This window comes from Haemaphysalis longicornis, unplaced genomic scaffold (genome assembly GCF_048455015.1).
Source record: "Haemaphysalis longicornis isolate Haplotype H1 unplaced genomic scaffold, Haemaphysalis longicornis Haplotype H1 scaffold_1, whole genome shotgun sequence".
Taxonomy (NCBI): domain Eukaryota; kingdom Metazoa; phylum Arthropoda; class Arachnida; order Ixodida; family Ixodidae; genus Haemaphysalis; species Haemaphysalis longicornis.
Window position 1 is genome coordinate 263132245 of NW_027526203.1, and position 23014 is coordinate 263155258.

Here is a 23014-nt window from a genome sequence, read left to right on the forward strand (position 1 = left end):
AATGTCGACGAAAGACAATAGTCTTCATCAACATTTGCCAAGTAAATGCCTATTTCGCTTTCCCGCTCACCTCTCATGCTGTTCCACTCCCGTCGCGCTCCTCCCAAGGTAAACACGTTAGAGGTTTGCTCAAGTCAATTTAAATTTACTGCGTTCCACTGCTCCAGGCCGGGTGCCTCGATGCCAGCGCTACCGTACGGCGGAGACGCGCGTGAATCGAGGCGCCCTACTTCAACGTTTATAGAACCACGTTGCCCTACTCCAAGTGCGTTCCAAGCGGAACGTGAAACTTATTCAGTGGAACATTTCGTAACTGTCTTGTTTGATTTCTTAAAATTCCGCTAGAAGCTATAGTGGCGCGGGCGACAGCAGGCGACGGAGTTATTTTTTTTATGCAGTGGAAGCAGTATTTCATTTGCAAAATGAAGCATCCATGAATTTGTTCTAAATGAACACTGCCAATAACACTTATGTATTGATTTTCTGCCTCCTATTTGCGTAATGTTTTGTTTTTGTTCAACAATGTTGGCAAGTAGGAACATTTCCACCGGACCTAGACGTTTAGATTTGACTATGCATCGATTGTGCAGCTACTGTTTCACTTTGGCCGGGCGGTTAAATCGAGTTACAGACAGACAAGGAGGAATAAAGCTCGCGCCTGAGCCTAGACCCCGATGCGGCGTTCCAAGTCGAGCAGTTACAAAAGGTGCGTGCAAAAGGTTACAAGAGGTTACGATGACGTGCAAGCAGTGCGAGTGCAGGAAAATTGAGTTAACTTGAGCGAACCTGCACCGTCTTTATCAAGGACGGGGCGAGACGGGAGGAGAAGAGCGTGAGTGGTGGGTGGGCGAGGGCAGAGAGGGGCATTAGCGTGTCAGGGGCGGAGCAAGACTATAGTGTTGCGACGACATTTGCAGCTAAGTGAGCGGATACGCGTTCATTTAAAAAAAAAATTATTGCGCAGTGGTCCTCGTTATTCGCTGAAGTGCCACACTACCTGATGCTAAATCGTCATCCTGCAGCGTCAAAGTGAAGCCGACCTGCCGGGATTTCTGAGAGTGATGGCGTCTCTAAAACACGGCCAAAGAACGCCGCACGCACAGTGGCCAGATTTCACGTATCCCTTTGGTCTTTGTCCGTGGCAGCTGTAGTTATTGAAGCGATGACCGATGGAAGCACGAAATTTGGCCACTCGGGTGACGTCCCCACCCTGGACAGCGACCCTGTTATCGAGACGTGGTTGAAGGACGACAGGAAGGTTTCTGCATTGTGCTGGTGTGTTAGGTGTTTCCCAAACGGAAGGGCACTCATAGATATTATCTAATAAAAATAGAGCTTATAACTGTGTACCGGATCGCCTATAACGGAGAGCTTATAACGGTGTACCGGTACATGAGAGGTAAATAACTCTCAAATCGAATGTATTTTCTTTTTCTTGAATGCGCTCCTGTGTTGCGCTTCTTTTTATTCATTGGCTCAAAGATTTCGCGCTTACTGTCGATGACTCCTTAACTTTTCTTGCGGGACGTTGCGTGATTTCGCGTCGCGTTTAAGTTGAATGCAGCTGTAATATGTTGGAAAATCAGATGCGCCACCGTTTTCACCGGTGCAGCTAATACATTTCTCGCGATTCCTCCGGCAGGTAGAGAACAAACAATGAAATAGAAAATGGGGACAACAAGGAGAAGGGAGACGCAGATAGACACGAACGGTACTAAACAAAGCCAGCCTTTCACAGATCCTGCTTCCGAGACACAAAGAAAGGCAAACGGTAGGAAGGACGGAGGAGGGCTGTTGTGCCCTTTATTATAGAGCTCGGAGGCAGCCATTCGACGGCGGGGCGGTCATAGCCTTGCGTGGTCGGGCTGGGGTTCTCGGTCGGCCGACGCGGGGCTAATTGAGTCGGCCGTCCAATGGAGGGAAAGCCGCCTCGGCGGGCCACCGTGGCTTCGGCTCGGGCCCTGCAAGAGAAGCCGCGCGCTCGAGAAAATCCGCCTCATTTGTCTCACTTAGCCCGCGCGACCGACGCGGGCGTAAATCACACGCCTCCGCCGCCGCAGCCACCGCGAATCGGCCGCCGAGCCGAGCCGAGCCGAGCCGTGCGCGAGCCCGGTGGGTGCACCCGCGGCCGACGTCGCCGCCTGTGGAGCGGACACTGCGACGCTGTATAGCCCCTCCGCGCTACGCGCAATCAGAAATGAACAGGTTGGTTGGAAAGCCGACACGGACTGCCCGAGACGAGGCTGGGAGCTTGAAAGGGGCCGGCCATGAAGGTCCATGATGCAATACCATATTCCGGCGTTGGCACTTTGTTACAGTTTACAGGATTCGAAGAGGACGCTCTGCCGCCTGCACTCTTAAAAAACGCCGCGGGTGGGCTTCACCACAACACTACAGAACGACCAATCATGGTGACCAAATGTGCAAATTTGGCGAATGACGAGGCCCTACATGCGATTAGAGCAAAATATAGTATCTGTTCTGTGACGGCAGCGTAGATGCACGCCTTACGCTGTGGTTATAGCGCAGGTACTATATTTTTCTCTAATCACATGCCGAGCCACGTGTTTCGCCAAATTTGCACATTTGAACACGATGATTGATCGTTCTGGAGGGCTATGGTGAAGCCCACCTGCTGCGATTTTTAAGAGGTTTTAGGGGCGAGGCCCCATAAGGCTCGGGCTGTCGGCGTCTCCTGTCGTCGTCGTCGTGTCTCGTCTCATGTAGTCATGGTACTAAAACACCGGGTCACTCGTTTTCCAACGCCTCGCGCTAGAAAGTAACGCGTACTAAAAGAACGCACTGGGGCACTCACTTTCCAGAACGCTTCGTGTTTCAAAGACACAAGACTTTTACAGAAAATACGTATACCTCTACCCCCCAATGGTTTCATCTCCGCAGGCAAAAACGCCAAGGCGCCAAGAATACACTTATGCACTGCATGCTTCGCCCCTCCCCAGGTTTCACGTTAGGGGAGGTGGCCCGGGATTTTTTGGCTACTGCACTGTGTAAGCACTGGGTCGCATAGATATACAGGTTGCTCAACCTTTTGTCGAGGCTCGAGAGAGCGATAAGAAATTCCGCCTCCGTCGAGTGTTTTCTAAACCACCATGGTGGACGCTGATACAATTCCACACGTTGGTTTAACTGAAGCGAAACCAAGATATTATAGCGCGCAAACAACGTTTATTTCAACAAATAAAGGATATTTCTGTCGAAACAAGTCTCCTAGTAAAAATCAGCGTCTTTTTTCAGTACACAAAAATAAAATGGGTGACGTAGCTCTATAGGTAAAGACGTCGGCTACTAGTGTTATGGATGAAAATACCCACAAAAATTACAGGTCATAAAAGAAAAGACTCTGACTGGTTCGCATTAACATTTCTACCTTCATCACAGCGAGAAGTTCCCCGAATCAAGGGTGCACGAACGGAACGACCAAATAATATACGAAAAAATTGGCCGCGTATCTGCTTCTTTCGTTGCAAATGTCGCCATAAGACGATAGTCTTTATTGACTTTTGCAAGTAAATGCCTCCCTTCGCTTTCCCGCTCACCTCTCATGTTGTTCCTCTTGCGTCGCGCTAGTCCCAAGGTAGAGACGCCAAAGGTTTGCTTAAAAAAAAAGATATTTAGATAATTCACTGAATTTTCTCACGCAGAATGCGCAGTCGGCGGCCGGATCTAAGTCATATTTGCGGAGGAGAAAGAAATGCTTGTGGGCGCTTGTCTTGTGTGCTTCTTGAATCCCGCTCTCTCGTGTGCTAAGGAATTATATCTCGCTATAGTAACTACCAACTAGAGAACATTGAAGCTCTCACAAGAAATGACTGCCCTCCGTAGCGTTATACCAAAAACCAAATAAATTGGGGATACTAAACTGAGGCAACTTTCGAGGTGGGAATCGGTGCTTTTTGAAATTTCTGTTCGAGCGTACGGGGCGTTACCAAGCGCTCTCATCCGCCGGAGGACTATGACACGCCCTGCAAGATTTCCACTGGCGTTTTGCTCTTCCTGTCGCACAATCAGCGTAACTAGGTGTAGGTAGCACCTTAAAATGCACGAGGCTAATGATACGCCGCACACACTGGCCATCGCATTTTATTCCTCTTCCATGCTGCTTTTCCATGCAGTCGGCGCCATTGCTGGCCTTCGCCCCATCTTTGTATGGGCATGGAAACAATTCAAGGAAGCCCGCGATGATAGCGGTGATTTGCGAATGGTGAAGAGTCAATGGGTGCCGCCGACACCTGTATGTTTTTATTTGCCGAGCGACCAATCTAAGTAGAGCGCAACTAACGTCTTCATTTTAACAGCGTATACATATAGTGTTCCTTTCCCAGACCTGGCTGTAAAATGAGTCCGACAGGAAAAAGCACATGGACGGGACCATGACCTCCAATGTCAATCAACGTGTCCTTGAGCGTAAGCCGCTGAATATAAGGCAGCATAACATCAATTGACCAGTTTATTTAATCGGTGAAAAGAACAGAAACCCGCTTGAACGAACGCAGGACGAAAAAAACAATTAATCTAGGATAGATCAGTGGATCTTTGACAATACCGCTCCATCGCGAACGCCTGGCTCGGCCGGCCTTCAACACAGCGTTTCTCACGCGCCCCTCGTACACCATGACCAACCATGCTTTACGTTCTAACCGTCTCAATAGACACGAGCGCTCGCTTCATCAACCGAATTTGCTGCTCTTCGCTTCTTTTGTTGATTGCCAGTATCGACACATCGTCGCCATCATTTCCGTTCCAATCTGTTTTGCCGCCTACTCGGCCCTGCCCTCGCGGCACACTCCATTTTACAACGCGGACAAGTGGTGACGAGACACGCACAGAAGCCGGACGACAGGCGTGCAGAGTTGAGGGAGTGGGGTAGCTGCCACCAATACTATTTGACGTCTTCCTAGCAACTAGGTCAGACACAGTGTGAACGCAGGGTCACCGCACCCAATTCCGCCGCCGGCTCGGGGCTCGGCTGAACGTCACCGCACTCCACGCGTTCTCTCTCTCGTTCTCTGTCCATCTGCCGCTCTCTTTCCGCGGATCGACGGCGCATATTTTTGCTGGCTACCAGCGTATACTAATATGCCCATCTTGCGCTCATGCAGGTCTGGTTTCAGAACAGGCGCGCGAAGTGGCGCAAGGCCGAGCGGCTGCGTAAGGAGCGTGAGGAGAAAGACCGCTCGGCGGCCGGACCAGAAGGCACGGGTGCTGCGGCTGACGGCGGCGGAGGGGGCGACCTCGCGGCCGGCGACAACGGCTCCCCGAGCCCGCTGTCCTCCAGCGAACGGACCGACAAACAGGGCGTGCACAGCAGGTGAGCTCCCGTTGCTTGCATGGCACCCTGACGGCCGGCATCTGCTACTGTGGAGACTGCGAGATGCGTCGAGGTGGCTTGCGCCCTGCCATTGTTGGCGCCTTTAGGAACCTTGGACATTCACAACTGTTCAAGAGCACGAGATCATTTTTTTTTTCAAAGCAAGTAAACGTATGCGATATGAGTGGGGTGTACTCGCGTGTAGATGAGGCGGCACACACCACCGCTCGAAAAGCAGTACACCGGGCCATTGCGGGCAGCCACAACCCTATGTACACCAACCCCACCCACTAAGCGCCCCAACCCCTACTACTAACCTACAACCACATGCTGTTCTACTATCGACTAGCCCGCCAACAGCTTCCTCCCCCACGTAAGCAACTCGCCATAGAGGAAGAAGTCCTACTTCGTTAGCTCCAAACTAACACCTTCCTCCACAACACTCTCTAATTCCCCACCCAATACTAACCTTAGTGCATTTTCTGCCCCACATCAGGAACACTATATACCACATAGTGTGTACATGCCCGAACACCCCAGATCTCCCTCCCAATCCCAACCCTACCCCTTCACAGTGGGCGGCGACGCTGACCAGCTCCGACCCCTGCTCCCAGCTTCGGCTGGTGAACAGGGCGCGGAAGGCCGGATACAGCCAGGGAGTTTTAAAGACGATAGTCTTTCTTGGGCTACATAAACCCAGAAATTTTGGTCTGTCTGTATGCATGTCTGTCTGTCTGTCTGTCTGTAACTCGATTCAGTCACCCGGCCAAAGTAAAATGCTTACTTCGCAATAGTCTTATATACTCACTGCCAAATGTAAACGTCTAAGCCCGGTTTGTATGTTCATACTTGTCAACTTTGTTGAACAAGAACATGACATTACGCAAATATAACACAGAAAATTAGTACACAAGGGATATTTGCAGTGTTTCTTTATTAAAAAATTCCTGGATGCTTGGTTTTTCGATAGCAAATGATATTCTACATCTACTGCAGAAAACCACCGCCTGCTGTTATATATGTTGCCTGCACCACCTCCTGGCGGCATATGAGAAATACCGCGGCAACAGCAAAGAAAGGTTCCACTAGCTAGGTTTCACGTTCTGCTTGGAACGCACGTGGAGCACGGCAACGCGGTTCTATAAACCTTGAAGTCGGCCGCCTCGATTCACGCGCGTCTCCGCCCTACTGCAGCGCTGGCATCGAGGAACCCCGCCTGTAGCAGTGGAACGCGGTAAATTCAAATCGCCTTGAGAAAACCTTTAGTGTGTTTACCTTGAGATGAGCGAGACGGAACAGAAACCGCATGACAGGTGAGCGGGAAAGCAAAGTGGGGCATTTCCTTGTCAAATGTAGCAGATACGCGGCCAATTTTTTTCCTCCTCCTTCTCCTCCTTGCACAATACTTACTACAGTCATGAATCCCAAGCAGGAACGGCAATGGTACACTTTGTTATTAGAAATACATCCAGTTTTCACATGTCGCTGAAAAGACTGGATGTCACCACTTTAGCTGCTGCCATCCCATCTGTGATGATGTCACAACTGTGTGGACGGAAGCTCATTATTCCTAGCACTTCATTAAGCTCCCACTACATGAGGCGATGTACTTCCCACCACACATGGAATATATAACAACAACAAAAAAAACGCTGTCAATTTTTTTCTCCGTGGTTTCGTACTTCCGCGAGTGTTGTTTTAAAATGGAACCGCTGGACCCAGACACGCGCCTGACGGCGTGCACCAATATAGTGCGAAGCATAATTTTTAAACACCACATACACTAATTTCCTGCCCTCAAAAGTCTGCCCTTTTAAGGAGCATTGTTGAGGTAACAAATCATGATTATATATAAGCACTCACTTTTCAATGTAACACCTCGAGCAAATTTGAGGCAAAGCACGAGTGCATAACAGCTGATAAGACTTTACTTCTATGAAAAATACACGCCGGATTGGTTTTTTTTATAGAAATGGAAACCACCGCATTTCGGTTAAAAAATGTATCGAAAAGAGGCCACATAACTGCGCAAACCAAGATGAGGGATGGGATCATGCGCTGTATTGCCAATAGCGGTGCTACTGCATGCTGAAGCAACCCCTGCGAACCATAAAAAAAGGAAGCTCCCTTGCACCGCTGAGCAGCCGCCCGTCCCGGTGAAGTGGCCTATGGAACTACCGCGACTAACTACGCCAGACAACCTAGCACGACCCGACCTGGTTAACATTTATCAACACATGCTGTGCGGCTGTGCCTCCCGGTCTCACGCTGGCTTCATTTTGACTACTAATGCACGTTAAAATGTCTGCTTATCTGGCTTTCCCGCCTTGATATCACTCAAATACGCCATAACCACTGCGGTTAACGTAAGACGGTCACCACCCCTCACACACACACATGCGGTCGCGTATGCACACACGCACCGCAGACGCCTGCCCCCGTAGACACGCACCGCAGACGCCTGACATTGCGCCGTATGTCGCAAAAGAAAGGTAATCACGAGCATGGTAAGCACAGTAAACCCGCAGAAGCACAACGTCGCATTTCATGGAGAGGCGAACGCGTCCACAACAGACACACTGCTTCGGTCGCCGGCCTGCTTGGCTGCAAAGCTTCGTTCGGGCAGTCGGCGATGTCACAGCGATACAGCGCTGCGCGAGGGTGACGTGCAAACCACGCGACGTATTTCAAAAAAGTACAGGAGTAAAGAACTTGGTCCATCAAAGGCAAATTACTGTCCACAGAAGAGCGGAACTGTACAGGGTCATCTCGCTACTTGCCGCCATGTTGGAAACAATGAGATACCGCAAGCCGCCTAACAATGAGATACCGCAATCCGCCTCGCGTACGCACGCTATTTCGCTGAAACAGCGTCCGCTCGTCTCCCGTCCGCTAAACGCAAAACCGGCTTAGGGTACGTCGCACGCGCAGTGCGAACGACGCAAAGAAATCGCGTTCGCTAACTGTTTGCGTACGGCAGCGCACGCTATTCTAAAACTCTAGAAAGACCAGCTTAGCACCCGATGTCCGATGAACCCGACATTTGCTTCTCCGAAAGTGCACCCAACAGTGTTCGCACCCCTTGCTCCGTACAGCGGCTCCCAGGGCGTACACGACGAGGACGACGACGAGTCCCAGGGGTCGGCCCAGTCGGACTCGGCCAGCAGCGCAGTGGCTGCTTCCGCCAGCGGCGGGGGAGGAAGCGGCGGCGGCGGCGGCGGCATGGCCGGCGCCTCGGCGCTGCTCGACCCTTCTCGGCTCGGGGACCAGTCGCGGCTCGAGGCCCTGGCCAAGGCCCACGAGGCCATGGGCTCGTCGCCGCTGATGGCCGCCGCCGCCGCCGCTGCCGGCCGGGCTCCGCTGTCGCTGCTGCCGCCGCCGCTGTCGCTGAGCGCGGCCTCGAGGGCGGCCGCGCTGGGCGTGGTGCCCTCGTCGGCCTCGTCCATCATGGAGCAGCAGCACCACCAGCACCCCTTCTTCAAGGACGCCCTCTCCTCGTTCGCGGCGGCCGCCGCCTCGCTGCCGCTGCGGGGCATGCATCAGCACCCACTCTTCTCGGCCTTCGCCTCCGACTCGTGAGTTATACAATCGCTCGGGATGTTCTACCTAACCTGGACCAAGATTTAAAAAATAAACACACAAACGGCTCTAGCGAATTTGTACCAACCGCATACTATCGGTAATAGTGTATGGTTAGAAGCAGTAATTAATAGTGCGTCGTTTTTTGTTGGCAAACTATTTAACGTTTGGTTTCAGCCCACGCGGTGGCTGAGTGGCTTAGGATTTGTGTTGCGTTTACCTCGAAGAGACGGGTTCCGTCCCGGTCCAGGCGAGCGTCAAAACAGCAGAGCTGTTTATACTTGAGCTTGGTCCGTTGGCGTTCGCAAAAAAAAAAAAAAAAAAAAAGGTACCTAGAAAAAAAAAATTCTTCGGCGCGAGGCTCCCGCACGACCTTCGCCCAGCCGCGCAGGCGAAGCCAACCTTCGCCTAGCTATGACGTCATCGCGCACGCCAGCGCCGCTCGACTTTCGAGAACGCTCTTCCCTGCGTTCGTGGCGGGATCTCTGGCGTACTCTCCTCCTCGCCAGTTCACGTGCGTTTGCGCCTGACGTGGGGAGCACAAAACCATCTCGCGCTACAGACGCCGAGTTCGCGAAGCCCGTTGCCGCGGGTTCTAGCACGTGCTAACGCGGTCCACTTTGGCAGAAATGTGAAAGCCTGCGGACAAAATAACCCGGGTCTGCCAGTCCAGGAGAACTTTCAGCGGCAAGTTCGGAGATCCATGTGAGGTTCAACAGCGGGGTTTCCGACGAAGGGAAAGGGGAGGCCATCTCTGCTGTTTCTCCAGCCTTGCACCAGTAGTGCAAGCTGCGCCAATTTTTTTCTGATGGAGGTCAAAAACAAAAACAAAAAATGCTAGGCTCTGAAGGTTTTGGTGCGCGTTAGACAACCCCAAGTGATCAAACTTAATCCAGAGCAATCACTATACGGCACGCCTCATAACCCAGGTTTAGCTTCGGCGCGAAACGCACGAGAAAACTTTTATTTTAAGTTTTGGCGTTATTGATAATGGGTTCAACAATTGTAGCGCCTCCAAAAACACTCTGATCTTGTCTATTTTTTGGGATAGAATTTGTGTGGGTTTTTTTTTTTTTTCCTCTGGGAGGGGGAGAACAACAAGGGACCGTGATATGCGGGAAACACGAAGCAACTACCAAACGACTACGGGTACGGGCTGCTGACAAACCGCCCACCCTCGGGCTTTATCGGATACACATCAAGATTCGTTAATCAGGCATCGGACAGGACTACGCTATATAGAATTGGTCGATCGACTAATTTATACACCGACCACACCTATCTGTCGGATACCCATCTGTTTTTTGTGGCAGCTTACACATTTAGCAGTGACTGTTATACACCGAGCACACCTATCTGTCGGATACCCATCTGTTTTTTGTGGCAGCTTACACATTTAGCAATGGCTGTGAGTGGGCATCCCAACAAGATCAGATAAGATAAAACTTTATTTTTGACAAGCGGGGGGGGGGGGGGGGGCTCAGAGAAAAAGTGAAATTAATTCACTTCACTTGACAAAGTCCGAGCCCAGGTTACAGACAGCAATGGGCATCACAAAGAACATCTTTTAAGAGAAAATCGTTTTTGTGGCATCATTATACACAGTTTTCCCACAGTTTCCCAGTTTTCCAATGCACCAGCGTGAACAATCATTGCGATAAAAGGGGCAGAACAGGCCAACGAAAAGGCCCAGCACCTGATCAGACCAGGGCATTTCGGTCGCCGTTGTGGCGTTACGCAATAAGGTCATGACGTTTCCCATTGCGTGACGTCACATTAATGATCATAGTTTTGAATTGAGTCGTACGTCGGCCCTTCTTATCCCTCAGAGTTTCTCCCTAAGGCACAGCGGTAATTAATTAGGTTCATTGTGATGAAACCGACCTGCCCGCACTTTTTAAAAAGAGTGCAGTGGCTCCTACGAAGACCACTGAGTGTAGTGCCTTGTGGTTGTTTGCGCACCATTTAGAACTTAAGATTTCTTACCCTTTGTTGACTTATTGTTGCACAAAAAGAGAGAGCGAAAATACATTCAGAACACGGCCTTTAAGCTGGTAACAGGGGAAAAACACATCTGGGTGGGGCGGGTGCCTGAAAATCACAACCAATTGCGCAAAAAAATCGAAGTCGGCTCATACTGCGCAATATAGAACAGCGCTAAACGGGAAATAACACCACAGGCCGGCTACAAGTGGCCCGGATGCTTACGTCGATCAATGTAATTCTCCTGATTTGTTCACTGAAAAAAAAATCGCAAGGTATTTATTGCCATTTCCCTGCACTAAAAGGCAAGACTTGACGACAGTCGATCTTCTTGGCACCAACGGCCACGCTCGCCTCGAGATGACGCTCGGCTGTTCGGCGAAGTTGGCGTGCAGTTTTCCCCCGGTTTTCGAAAAGGCAAATCAACAGAACCAGCGGTACCGAATTGTGCCCATTTGCAGCATGAATACAGTTATCCGATCGGCATGTGGGTGCACAGTTTTCACAGGTGAGCGGCAGTTCGAATGCTGCGTCCAGTACAAAGCCAACATTAACATCTACCACCGGCGTACGCAAATGGGAGGAAACGCCACTAACCCTGCCTATCATCAAATATTGACTACCGGTAATTATTTTTATGTCTTAAGCTACGCCCGAGCCGCATGTGCTGCGATGTATGCTCTCACCGTAACCATGAGCCATTTTGCCATTTCACTGCGGAAAAAAATGAACTATACAACTGCAAATTTACGTAGATTACGGCATCATCCCGAGATTTTTATTTTCAATTTGAATAAATTCCGTGCTCTGCCTTCTATTCTTTCTTGTTTATTGCTTATTTTACTATTTATTTTTTCATGATCTCTCCTTCCCTTTTTAAAACCCGCCACCTCCATCCACTCTGGAAATGAAACTTTGCGAATGTCACTGCCATCAATAGTTCGTTTCGGAGAATAACGAGTCTGCTCCTTCACCCGTCTCCACCAGTCTAAACTATTTAAAAGAGGACAAGTCAGTTTAAAAAGAGCACCGAGAAAACAACGAGCATAGTGTGAACGCCTGTCGCCGCTTTATATAAATGTGACCTGATTGCTTCGAATTAGTGTTGCAAAATTATGGAGCGATTGCGCTGCGGTAATTTGTTACAAGGGGCGGCCCAGTTGGGTAACAAGAAAAAAAAAAGCATTCCAAGTTGAGTTTTAGGCTATAGGTTAGGTATATTATACACCTTTCAGCGGCGATTAATAACGCTTAAGTTGGCTACAGGCAGCAATGCATTATAGGACAGCGTCCACCTCGAATGACTACTGAGGAAATGCCGAGTGGGGGGCTCCTCCCGAATCTGGGTTAGAAGGGGGTTGACGAGTTTCGTGCAGACGCCCGAGAACACCCGGTACATGATTAGAATGGAGTAACCATATGCGAGGATTGTTTGCTATAAGAGTGATAAAAAAAATACATGTTAAACGCCTTTTTTTATGCCATTCCTTTTAAATCTCCCCTCGGTCTCTGTTGCGGGCTACACACTGGGTTCACAGAACTTCTACCGAGCTTCTTGGACACACGAAAGCGGCTATGTGTTCCGGATTTCGGCGCACGTTAAACACTCTCAGGTGGTCTAAATTAACCCATCTCAATCCGCTACGGCGCACTTGCCTCATATCCCATGTGCAGCTTCACTGCGTTAAACAACCCGAAATTTGAATGTTTGGTTTCGTAACCTCGCCACAACAGTAGAGATTGTCAGGTGCAACGATGCGCTCATTGACGTCGGTGATGGACCCTGGCGGCGTTTCCTTGTTCGAAAAGTGCTTAAGCAGTAATGGGGTCTTGATTTTTCGCAGGGGCCTCGGAGGACCAGGCGGCGGGCATCCGGGCGTCGGTGTCAGTGCGGCCGGCGGCGGAGGCGCGGGATCCAACAGCGCGTGCGGTGGCCCCGACTCCCTGCTCGGGCCGCACCCGCGCTTCCCTCTGCCGCCCATGTACTTCCCGCCGCACCTGTCCGCCCAGTTCGCTGCAGGACACGCCGCAGCTGCCGCGGCCGCTGCCGCCGCCTCGTTCCCCTTCAAGGGTTGGTGGCGATGAAATCATACGCTGTATGTCAAGGGACACGGCTGGCCGCCATGTTGGTCAGTGGGCGCGTATAGAGAACTGTAGATTATTAAAGATCCTTGCAAAAATCACCATGCGTGGAAAATACAGTCTACATCTTCTCCTCCCCGTTCCCGTCTAGTGGCTAGTGGGCTAGAATAGATTTTGCTAGTGTAATGGACACGGTTGCCTTAGCCTCAGTCCCCCGCTCGCTAATCGCAGCCCGGGCTGATGTGTGGACATTCCCCAGTCCCTCACTTGATTTAAATAACACACGACGCAAAACATATTCTGGCTATGGCAGTGTAGCGTATGCATGCCTACAAACGATGATCGTAACGACGGTCGCTCAGTCTTCGGGGTGCTGTGATACCGGTTCAAGGTCAAGTGCTGAATGTGCGTTACCACAGCTTCCTAGTTGCATAGGGAAGCGATATGTGAAAAGGCTTTGCGCACGTTAGGCAATCTCAGCCAGCCTATGTTAATCCAGAGTTCAGCAGTACGCGTTCCTTATAAGTGCAGCGTTGCTTCGTCATTTCAACATTGGAAACTTGGAAAGAAAGGCGGTAAGCGCTTCTTAATGCCAAGAGTTCCTGTGTGCCATTATATAAAAAAAAAGATAACGACACAAGGTTAAATGCTTCAACGAACTGGTTGGCGGCTGCGTGATCTACACCATTTCCCCTATCCTGTACTGTGTTCACACGGGTGTAGCCCGAAAGAACCCATTTCCGTTTGGCCCCTTCCCGTTTGAACCCATTCCCGAAACGCCCTTCCCGCTTGACCCGTCCCGTGTGTGCCCGTTCCCGAAACGACCTTCCCGTTTGGGCGCTTCCTGTTTCAGCCCGTTCCCAAAACGTCCTTCTCATTTGAACCCGCATCGTTGCAACCCATTTGAATTTCTGAAAATATGCGTTACCGTCTTCGAAACTGTTCCCCAAAATGTGCTTACAAGAAACGGGTCATGCACTAACATCTTGTATGCACCAAATTTTCCGGAATCGACCGATATTTACGGCCGATAAAAGTTTCCGAATGCCTTAGGCCGATACTGCCCTCTTGACACAAAATTTGTAGCGGCGAAAGTGTACTATACAGATACCCAATATCTTGAGGAATGCACGCATTGGATTTTTCTGCAGTTGGTGTTGGTACGTGTGGCTGAAATTTATTTATCAGCCGCTCTTATGCACATTGTTTGGAGCGGAGCTTTGTCTTCTGGTTAGAGAGATCTATAGATCAAAGATTTCCGTAGGAGAGACTTTAAAAAAGGCAAACACGTGCAGAAATCTTAGAATTGGCTACAAATGCGTTTTCGTGCGTGAGTAATGGGCAGATATTTTTTTATTTACTGATTCTTTACGGCCTGGTCGGGCTCATGCAGGAGGGAACATAAAAACACCTCAGTATTGGTTGGCGTAGTTTAAAAACGCCCTACACAAATAAGTAAAAAACATAAATATGTAATAGACGCAAAGGGTTCCGAACAAGGATATGCATTCGTAATGTATTCCAATTTTAAAATACGACGATTCAACCAGAACACATATTTACAATACGTGGGGAAAATTCTTCTAACGATACCGAGTTAACTTAACTGTTCGTTCAGTTAACTTATTCCAGTAAGAAATTGCACGAGGAAACAAAGATAACTTTCGAATACTAATTCAGCTGATTGGCTGCCTAGCAGTCTTACTATGATGTCTTCTCGCTGAACGTCTGAAAGGCCCTTGGAGGTAGTATTCCCGCGACAATTTTGTTTCTCTAGTAAAGAAAATTTAGGCTAGAGACGACCCTGCGCTGCTTAAGTTTTTGAAGGTTTGCCCTACTATGCAAATTGAGTACGCCAGAGTGACGGGAATAAACAGAATCAACAAAACGCAAAGCTAAGTTTATATTTTTCGCCGCTTCTCATGACTGCGATTTTTTATAGCCAGATGTGGCATATGTATCCAGATACATAGGGTAACTTTATTTTTATACATCTTTTTATCTTTTATATTTTTCATCTGTTTCTTTTCGACATTGATGTACACTTGCGCTATTATAACGATTAAATGTGTTAGTCCGCCAAATACGATTTTTTTCAAAGTGAGGGTGTTTTTGCGATTTTTTATTTGTGCTTCCGCGGCGCTTTTCTGGGCTTTCTATTTTATCATTTTTTGGTTTGTTAGTTGAAAAGACTTGTTTGTTAATTTAAAAGATATGTTTATTAATTTGTTAAGTGTTACTTTGTTTGTTAGGCTTTGTTAATTTAAAAGATTGGTTAATTGGTATGACGAATTGTAACCAAATGTCGTCGTCTCTAGATTCAAAAAGTGAAGCCCAGGTATGAAAAGCAGTCAAGGACTCTGGATGTACTGAGCATGCTATCGCAGCGGCTGTGAACAAACGGAAATAAATGAAAAACAATATGAAAATGTTTTTTATAACGTTTCATAAACTGGGTACGTTATTCCGGGAAGGGGCTAAACGGGAAAATGTGAAACGGGAAGGTTCTTTCGCCCCGGGTTGAAATGGGAACGGGTTCAAACGGGAACGGGCCAAGTGGGAATTGGCGCCGCGGCGTCCTGGAAGCAGACGACGCGCCTCCGTTGCTATAGCGACGGGGCGCATGCGCAGAGAGCAGTGGAAGTGCGATCAAGTGCGAAACATCCCCCTCGCGAGGGGCACGATCAAATGCAGAGCATTTCCGGGGACGCACGACGTTAAGTAGTTTGCGTTACGTTAATGTTGTTACACTTGTGGCAACTGCTGACGAGAGAGCGCTCGTCAGCAGTAATTTGAATGAGTCAACGATATAAGGCGCATTAGTAGCGTCCCATTCTGTGTCGGCTTTGTGGCACAGTGGGTGGCGCACCATGTACATTGCGTTCCGGCCGCAGGGTCGAGGGATCGAAACCTGGCGCCGGATAGTATTTTTTTTTATATAGTTGGGACAACGACGGTGCGGACTACGGACGTCAACGCGGGTGACATCGTGAGTTACTGAAATGCTCTGCATTTAAAAGGCGAAACGGGAAGGTCGTTTTGCGCCGGGTTGAAACGGGACGGAACAAACGGGAAGGGCGAAATGGTAATGGGTTCAAACGGGAACCTCCCGTTCACACTGGGCTCGTATGGAGTTAGGAATAGGATTTAGGGACAGAGCAACAGTATAGTCAGAGTGATGAAGGACATCAATTCTGTAAGTGAGAGTCCATTCGCTTATTATGGCGTACCCAAGCGCATGCAGAGGGCGCAGCACGAGTAGGTTTGTTTCCTTAGTTACAAGCACAGTTTACCATAGTTGCGAGCTACCGGATGCACGTTGCATTCGCCCGTCCCAACAGCGTCATGCACTTTTCACGTAAAACCTTGTAAGTCCGCAAGTTGCTGCGGGGGGGGGGGGGGGGGGGGTTTTGAATGTAAATCGCTTCCCAGCGGGGACACAGAGAAATAAGGGGGGGGGGGCGGGCAAGGTAGGATGATTTTATAAGCAGTCGCGCGATATTTTCGACGACACTTCAGCCAACTAAAGCCGCCGGCTCCACGACTGCGCAGGAATGCACCCGCTGTGCGCCTGCTGCGTGACGAAGTCCCACGGGACGCCGCACCAGGCAGCGGCTCAAGCCGCGGCTCCGCCCCACCACACGGCTGCGGCCGATGGACACCACGCTGCGGCGGCGCTCAGCCAATTGGGGGCCGCTGTCAGCGCAGCCTCCGCCAGCGGCGGCGGAGGCAGCGGCAGCGGCGCCACGAACAGCGCCATCATCTCCTCTGGTGCGCCGGCGCTTCCAGGCGGCTCAGGCCGGAACACCAGCGGAGCGGGTGCCGGTGGAAACGTCGCTTCGGACGAAGTCACCACGACCAGCAGCGTGTCCGAGCTCCGGCGCAAGGCTCGCGAGCACTCGCAAGCGGTCATGTTGCAATCGGCGGCCATGTTGAAGGCCCCGCCACCAGCAGCCGCGGTCTCGGAGACCGCCTAGTCATCGTCGACACGACGCAATGTTCGAGTGGCCACTCGTCGGCGAGTGCGCGACCCGCACACGCCGGAGTAGGATGCCGCACTTATTGCTTCATTTGTACCCGCGTGACGAGAAAGTGAGGATGAAAGTACCACGGGCGGGGGATTCGATGCGAAAATAGTTGATGATCCCGAACAAGGCGTTATTGATTGAATGGCAGTTCACTCCCGCAATGAGAATTTGTTTTGCTATAACCAGCTACAAGAAAAGAAACAGGAAAATGCGCCTCCAAAATTGGTCCTAGTTGAAAAGTAGTGTTATAAATAGAGCACGATCTTGCTAAGAAATTAAATTGGATGGTACCGCTGTATCAGCGGTTGAATGGCGCATACCTTGTCTTCCTAATACCAATTAAAGCTAATGATAAGGGGTTCAAAACCCCCCCATAGCGGGTCTTGTAAAAAAACAAGCCGGACCTGTCTCTCGCTTTCACGTTTCCATTCACAAAAGAAGAAAGAAAAATAAACTTGCTAAAGGAAAGGAAAAAAAAAAATCTCAATGTGGGACGGTTCTACAGGCAGCTATAAGACCTTTTTTTTTTTTTTTTTTCGTAGCGCTTGCATTGATGCACGGTCGTCGCCCTTGCGATGTGAATCCATGCTGGCCTAAAAATTAGGAGGAGGCCATTGCCATGCTTCTGGCATTCCTGGTGGTGGTATCTGTCACGGAGGATGAGGGAAAAAAAAAGCATGTGGGGAATGAAACTTAATCTGCGTCTCTAAAAGAAAGAAATTCGCCGAGGACGGTAGGCTCATATCCTCGTTTTACGCCCATATCGACTGAGTTTAGTGTTACGGACTCTGGTCAAAGAGTGCGCCTGTTTTGTTCGCACTGTACAAAAATCACGAATGTAAAGCAACGGAGTGTGCTTTCTGAGTTCATTAGATACAGCTGCCAATGACGCCAAAGCACTGCAGTGGCGTATGCAGGATATCTATCGTTTCAGGGGGGGTAAGGGGGGGGGGGGGAGTCTTATCCAAAGAAAAGAAAGGCGGCGAAGAACATAATTAGAAGAAAGATAAAGCAAAGAAAGAACACAAAGGCTAATTCAGAGTTGATCTTCGGGACGCAGAGGGCGTACTACGTGACCTTCCCACTGTTATCTTCATTTTATGTTTTTCTTCGGCCGCATCCTTCCCCCCGATCGCTTACTCACTCGGGGCCCACAAAATTTTATCCTACTACTTTGGGAACGCTGCAAAATGGCTGACTTGTCGTAATGAGAGCAGACGTTGAAGTCGCTTCAGCTTGCTACATCGCTTGCGACAGAAACGTAATTATCGCCAGTGATGAAACAGAGTCGGTGCCCTCTTAATGTCCTCCTTACCTACTAACTAAACTTTTAGTAGGTGGAGCGGCCAACTCGCCCCCCTTTTGCTTATGCCAGTGGCTACAATGGTTAGGCACGTGGAGGTTAGCGGTAGAAACTTGGAGCGAAGTGTTTTACGTGAATACATCGCAAATGAATTGCATGAAAAATGCGGTATAATCAGCCTGACGTTAAATGTTCTGGGCGTTTAGTCTAGCATTTATAAATAGCAACGAGATGGCTATTGTTGCTATTTTGTTCGACGTTCTCGAACTTAATAAAATTTTTATCTTGACTAAGCTACACGCGTGGTTATCACTTCAGAAATTATTCCACATTTTCGAGTAAAAACTGTAATTACTTGCTAGGGTCGTGGCTACCTGAACGATGACTCGGGTGGAGGGGAGGGGGACGGTGGGCTGCGTACGTTAATCCTCCGGCATTGAAACAAAACCAGGCCTAAGGTGCTTTGTAATGCTAATAATTGGAGCAATATTTGAGGCCTAAGATAGCAGTTATGGATCCAGTGAGGCGTGAATGAAAGCAGCGAATATCAGCGTTAAACTGCCTCTTAGTACGGTACCGTCCCTCGACTTGGTTTCGGCTATGGCAAACCACGGCGATCGAACATTGACAAGTCATAGTTCAGCAGCAGCTTCACGTAGGCACAATGGGTCATTTGAATAGCCGCTCAACGCTGAAACATGCACTTTGGCGATTACAAAAGGCTCTTGGAGGCTGGAAAAAATTATGCGCCTCGTCTAGTTTGTAGTGTGGTGATAAATAATTAAACTTGCGGACGGGTGGCACATATTTTTGCTTGTATGGAGCAGTTCGCACACGCAGCTTGTATGGAGCAGTTCTTGCTTTACTCGTTGTTCTGGAGTTTGACTTGGCTGCTGCTTGCAAGCTTGTGACTGTGAAATGCATGTTTTGTACACGACTGAATATGCACTTCGCTCTAACAGAGCGCAAGCATCCCTAAAATGTCACCTTAAACGCAATGAAAGCCTTATAGGTGTTAGGAAAGAAAATTCTGCTTTGTGTCATACTGTACCAGTGCTCTGTTCCCTTGTATTGCCAAGGATGGCCCCGTACATGTCCAGCAGTGTAGATGCACGATGAATTCTTTCAGCAGCCTGTATCGTGCTCTCAGTGGCGACTAGCCTAACGTTGGTCTGCGCTTTTTTTGTGTGCCACCTTTTGGGGTTGTACCCCGTGAGGAAGAGCAGATCTTCCACCGGTAACTTCTGACCAGAAAGTGTTGCCATCAATGCTCAACTTTCGGGGGTAGCTGCAGCGTGAACAGTTAGACGGAGTCTCGAATCGATAACGGAGCTAGATAAGCAAAAATAAAAGCATATTGCCGAATTACAATGGAGACTCGTCACAAATTATAACCTGCTGCCTAGTTACGCGAAAGAAAATATGTACAATAAAAAAGAGAAACATACAAATATTTCCACTACGTACACTCACAGGAATGATACGCAGAATATAACCGTACACTGTGTACGAACTAACAGCACAAACGGAACAAAGAGTCTTCTTAACTAGCCCTTACACTTACGTTGCAAATAGCTTTGAAAGTTAACCTTTACGGGAGATGACGGCGCACTACGAAGGTTGGTGTGCCTTGCGATATGGAGGTCCAAAGACAGCGGCGTTGGCACGCGTCGGCGCGTTGATCCCAGTGACTCGCCGGGAATCACTGGGAACACTCTTGCGGGTTCGACTGACGGACTCTTTAGAAGTACGCGTTGGCGTTCAACCTCCTGCAAGAACGTTGACCAGGCTGCGATCCAGACTACTCAGCGGAGTTGCGCATCTCAATTTAATCCTCCGCCTCAGCTCGCTTCCTCTTTGGTCTACACGTCCGCCTGAGTGTCGCTGCCCCGCGGTGTTCATGTGATCGGTGCCTGGCTGTGCACGTGACCACCACGCTTGGTCTTGAATCTTTCGCCTCGCGAACTTAAAGAGTGCACTCCTCCCGGGGGAAGGAAGGGGGGGGGGGGAGTCGTTATTGCTTCGACCTTGAGTTGCATCTGTTCGTGGTTGGCACGTTCATTCTCTTAGTTTCTTTCTACAGCGAAGCTGTTAGCCTCTAGTTGGTCGGAAAATCTGTAGTACACAAGAAACCCAGGCAGGACCCAGCAATCTGGCCTAAAACCCCGAGCGCATGCGTCAGGCTAATCAGGCATACAGCATAGAGCTCAGTATTATTTAAAAAAACCCCACAAAACAAGCATCGAAACCGCATTATGGATGATAAGGCACCTGTGGACAATGGACCCCCCACCCCCAACATGTGTTCGTGGTAGAGATTATGTTTGCAGATTGTGTTTGAAGGCTAGGCAGGACTAGTGTCACTAAATAGAGCGGTTATTGCAGAAGACGCCAAGCGCATGCATCAGGCCAGGCAGGACCCATCATTTGCCATAAGCCGATCGCAAGCGACAAGCCCGCCGAGACGACGAGAAAGGCCAGGTTTTAGGCCAAACATTTCATACCATTCCCCTTGAGTATTTGTAGGGGTTTACAACAGCTCCGCTGGACATTCACTTTCGCAGGGCGGGATGGCGACCATTCTTTCATACTTTTCTTTTGCTTGCTCTCTCTCAGGATTTGGATTGCTCCCGTGTTCGCCTTACTTGATAATTCGCGCTGCCCGCGGCTTGCCAGAAGCTTCGGTCATGCATCGGACCCCGTGTCGCTGCGATGATAGCAGAAATGACGCAGTCTAGCGCGGTTGTGTGACAAGCTGCCACCGCCGTTTTAGTTTGAATTTGCTCTTGAAAGAAAAAACAAAGTTCGCTGTGGCAGTATCGTGCTATAGCAGGCCATACAAGCATGCATGTTGTTATGCAATTGCAATCCTTCACGTGCTTAGCCAGTTAGGCTCTCTTTTTCCCTACCTGAACACATTACAGAAGTCCAAGCCACTTGAAATGACAATTCCTAACTTTTAATTCAACCTGCTAGCAAGACTTAAAAACAATGTCTAGCGCGCTTTAGATAAGTAAATTGTTGCACGCTCCTGCGTTCTAAAATATTCCTGTGTACAGCGCTGCGGCGGGCACGTCGTTTGTATAAGGGGTTATTGATTCAGCGCGAAAATACAGCGCGACAAATTAACTGCCAGGTTACCACTTTCCCAAGACGTAGTTAAGTGCGTCAGTGCCAAAATCAATGGCTGCATAAACTGCGAGTGTATTGAACGCGGTGGTACGCGATTTTTCCCCATGTGCCCCAATGCAGGAAGCCAAGTTCCGGCTTCCGAGAAGAAAGCGATTGATATTAACCTGCCCTTTCATTCCCACCAACACACTCACCGGGCTGTGGTAGCGGTTTTGTTTTCACGTAGGCCACTCCATTACCATGCCCACCCCCACTCTGTAGTTCTACCCCACGACGACATGCTCCACCAGAACCATGTACATAGCGCACACCTGCGGATCGCGTGGGTTTGTGGCAGACTGTGAGAGTGTTTTTGTTCCTTCACATCGTTTCACGTTGTAACTATATAGAGCTGACAAAATAAATTACCTCAAAAACAATCAAACAAAAGCATCTCAGACTTGTTTTCTTTGGTATGTGTGGTGCGGGACGTCTAACAAACACGTTGCGGGACAGATGACCCTTCACCAGTGACTTCGGCATGTATTGCAGCGTACTTTGCCTCAGAACCTTCTGGCTTTGTCTTAGCACAGGATTACATTATTGTGCTGTTTTTTTTAACTCCAGACATGCGCGAAATGAAGCGTTCATTTCATTTCAATGAATAGGAAAGACGTTACATATAGGGGATTGATTGATTGATTGATTGATTGATTGATTGATTGATTGATTGATTGATTGATTGATTGATTGATTGATTGATTGGAGGTATTATACAAATATTCACTGATCTGAAACATAAACATTGCTTCAGAGCCCATGATTGCAGATGCAGTGAATATAAAAACTCGATATATTATAATATAGCGCGGTTTTCCATTGGGGCAAACTACGGTTTCAAGTTCTGTAAGGAAGCAGGCCTAAGGGCAGTGCTTTCTCCTTTAGACGCAAGCGAAGCATCGAATGATGGGCAACATTCGAAACAGCCGTAAAAGAGGGATAAGCTTTTCGAGTGAGTTTTCAGGTGAAATCCTCTAATGCGTCTATGCTTTCAATATTTGCCTCAAACGTGCCCGGCTACGAAAATTGCATTCTATTCAGGCCAGCGAGAAATTGCTTCACGCTTCACTTCTAAAACGAATGGCCGGAATGAAATGAAACGCTGCGAATGTACCTGCGTCCCGACCCACATCGAGGGTTTGGTAACTAAAGCACATGTGGCTGAGCTAGAGGTAGCAGGTTCGATTCCCGATAATTTGGTTTGATTTTAGGCTCATTATGGGGCACTCTCGCGTTTAATAACTAGGGATTCCAAATGCAGAGCGGCGGAAGTGGCTTTGCTTTTCTATATGTTCCTGTCCGACGATGAAGTGCATTTCTAAGGCGTAAACAAATTCTGCTACCAATGACAACGGTTTTTTTTCTTTCTGGGTGGCGTTGTTTGCAAGTGTCCTGTTTCACAAGTAGTTTCCTCATTTGCTTCCCAAATGGCCACTGTAATGTTTCTAGGTCTGCTCAACATTTCTGTTCTCCGAGCTCAGACCGAGCGCCTATTAGGGTCAAGTTACTGACCCACCTTTTAGTGCAAGGAGGCTGGGC

The 23014-nt window shown here is 49.2% G+C and overlaps 1 protein-coding gene across 1 annotated transcript in view; it reads left to right on the plus strand.

The window, feature by feature from the left end:
* Drgx (Dorsal root ganglia homeobox) overlaps positions 1 to 17896 on the plus strand; it is an 87713-nt gene extending 69817 nt beyond the window's left edge. The window contains exons 5-8 of the mRNA XM_077698738.1: positions 5121 to 5329; positions 8425 to 8904; positions 12736 to 12962; positions 16526 to 17896. Coding sequence (XP_077554864.1) covers positions 5121 to 5329; positions 8425 to 8904; positions 12736 to 12962; positions 16526 to 16950 — 1341 coding nt within the window. The 3' untranslated portion in view covers positions 16951 to 17896. The remainder of the gene's footprint in view (positions 1 to 5120; positions 5330 to 8424; positions 8905 to 12735; positions 12963 to 16525) is intronic.
* The last annotated feature ends 5118 nt before the right edge of the window (positions 17897 to 23014 follow it).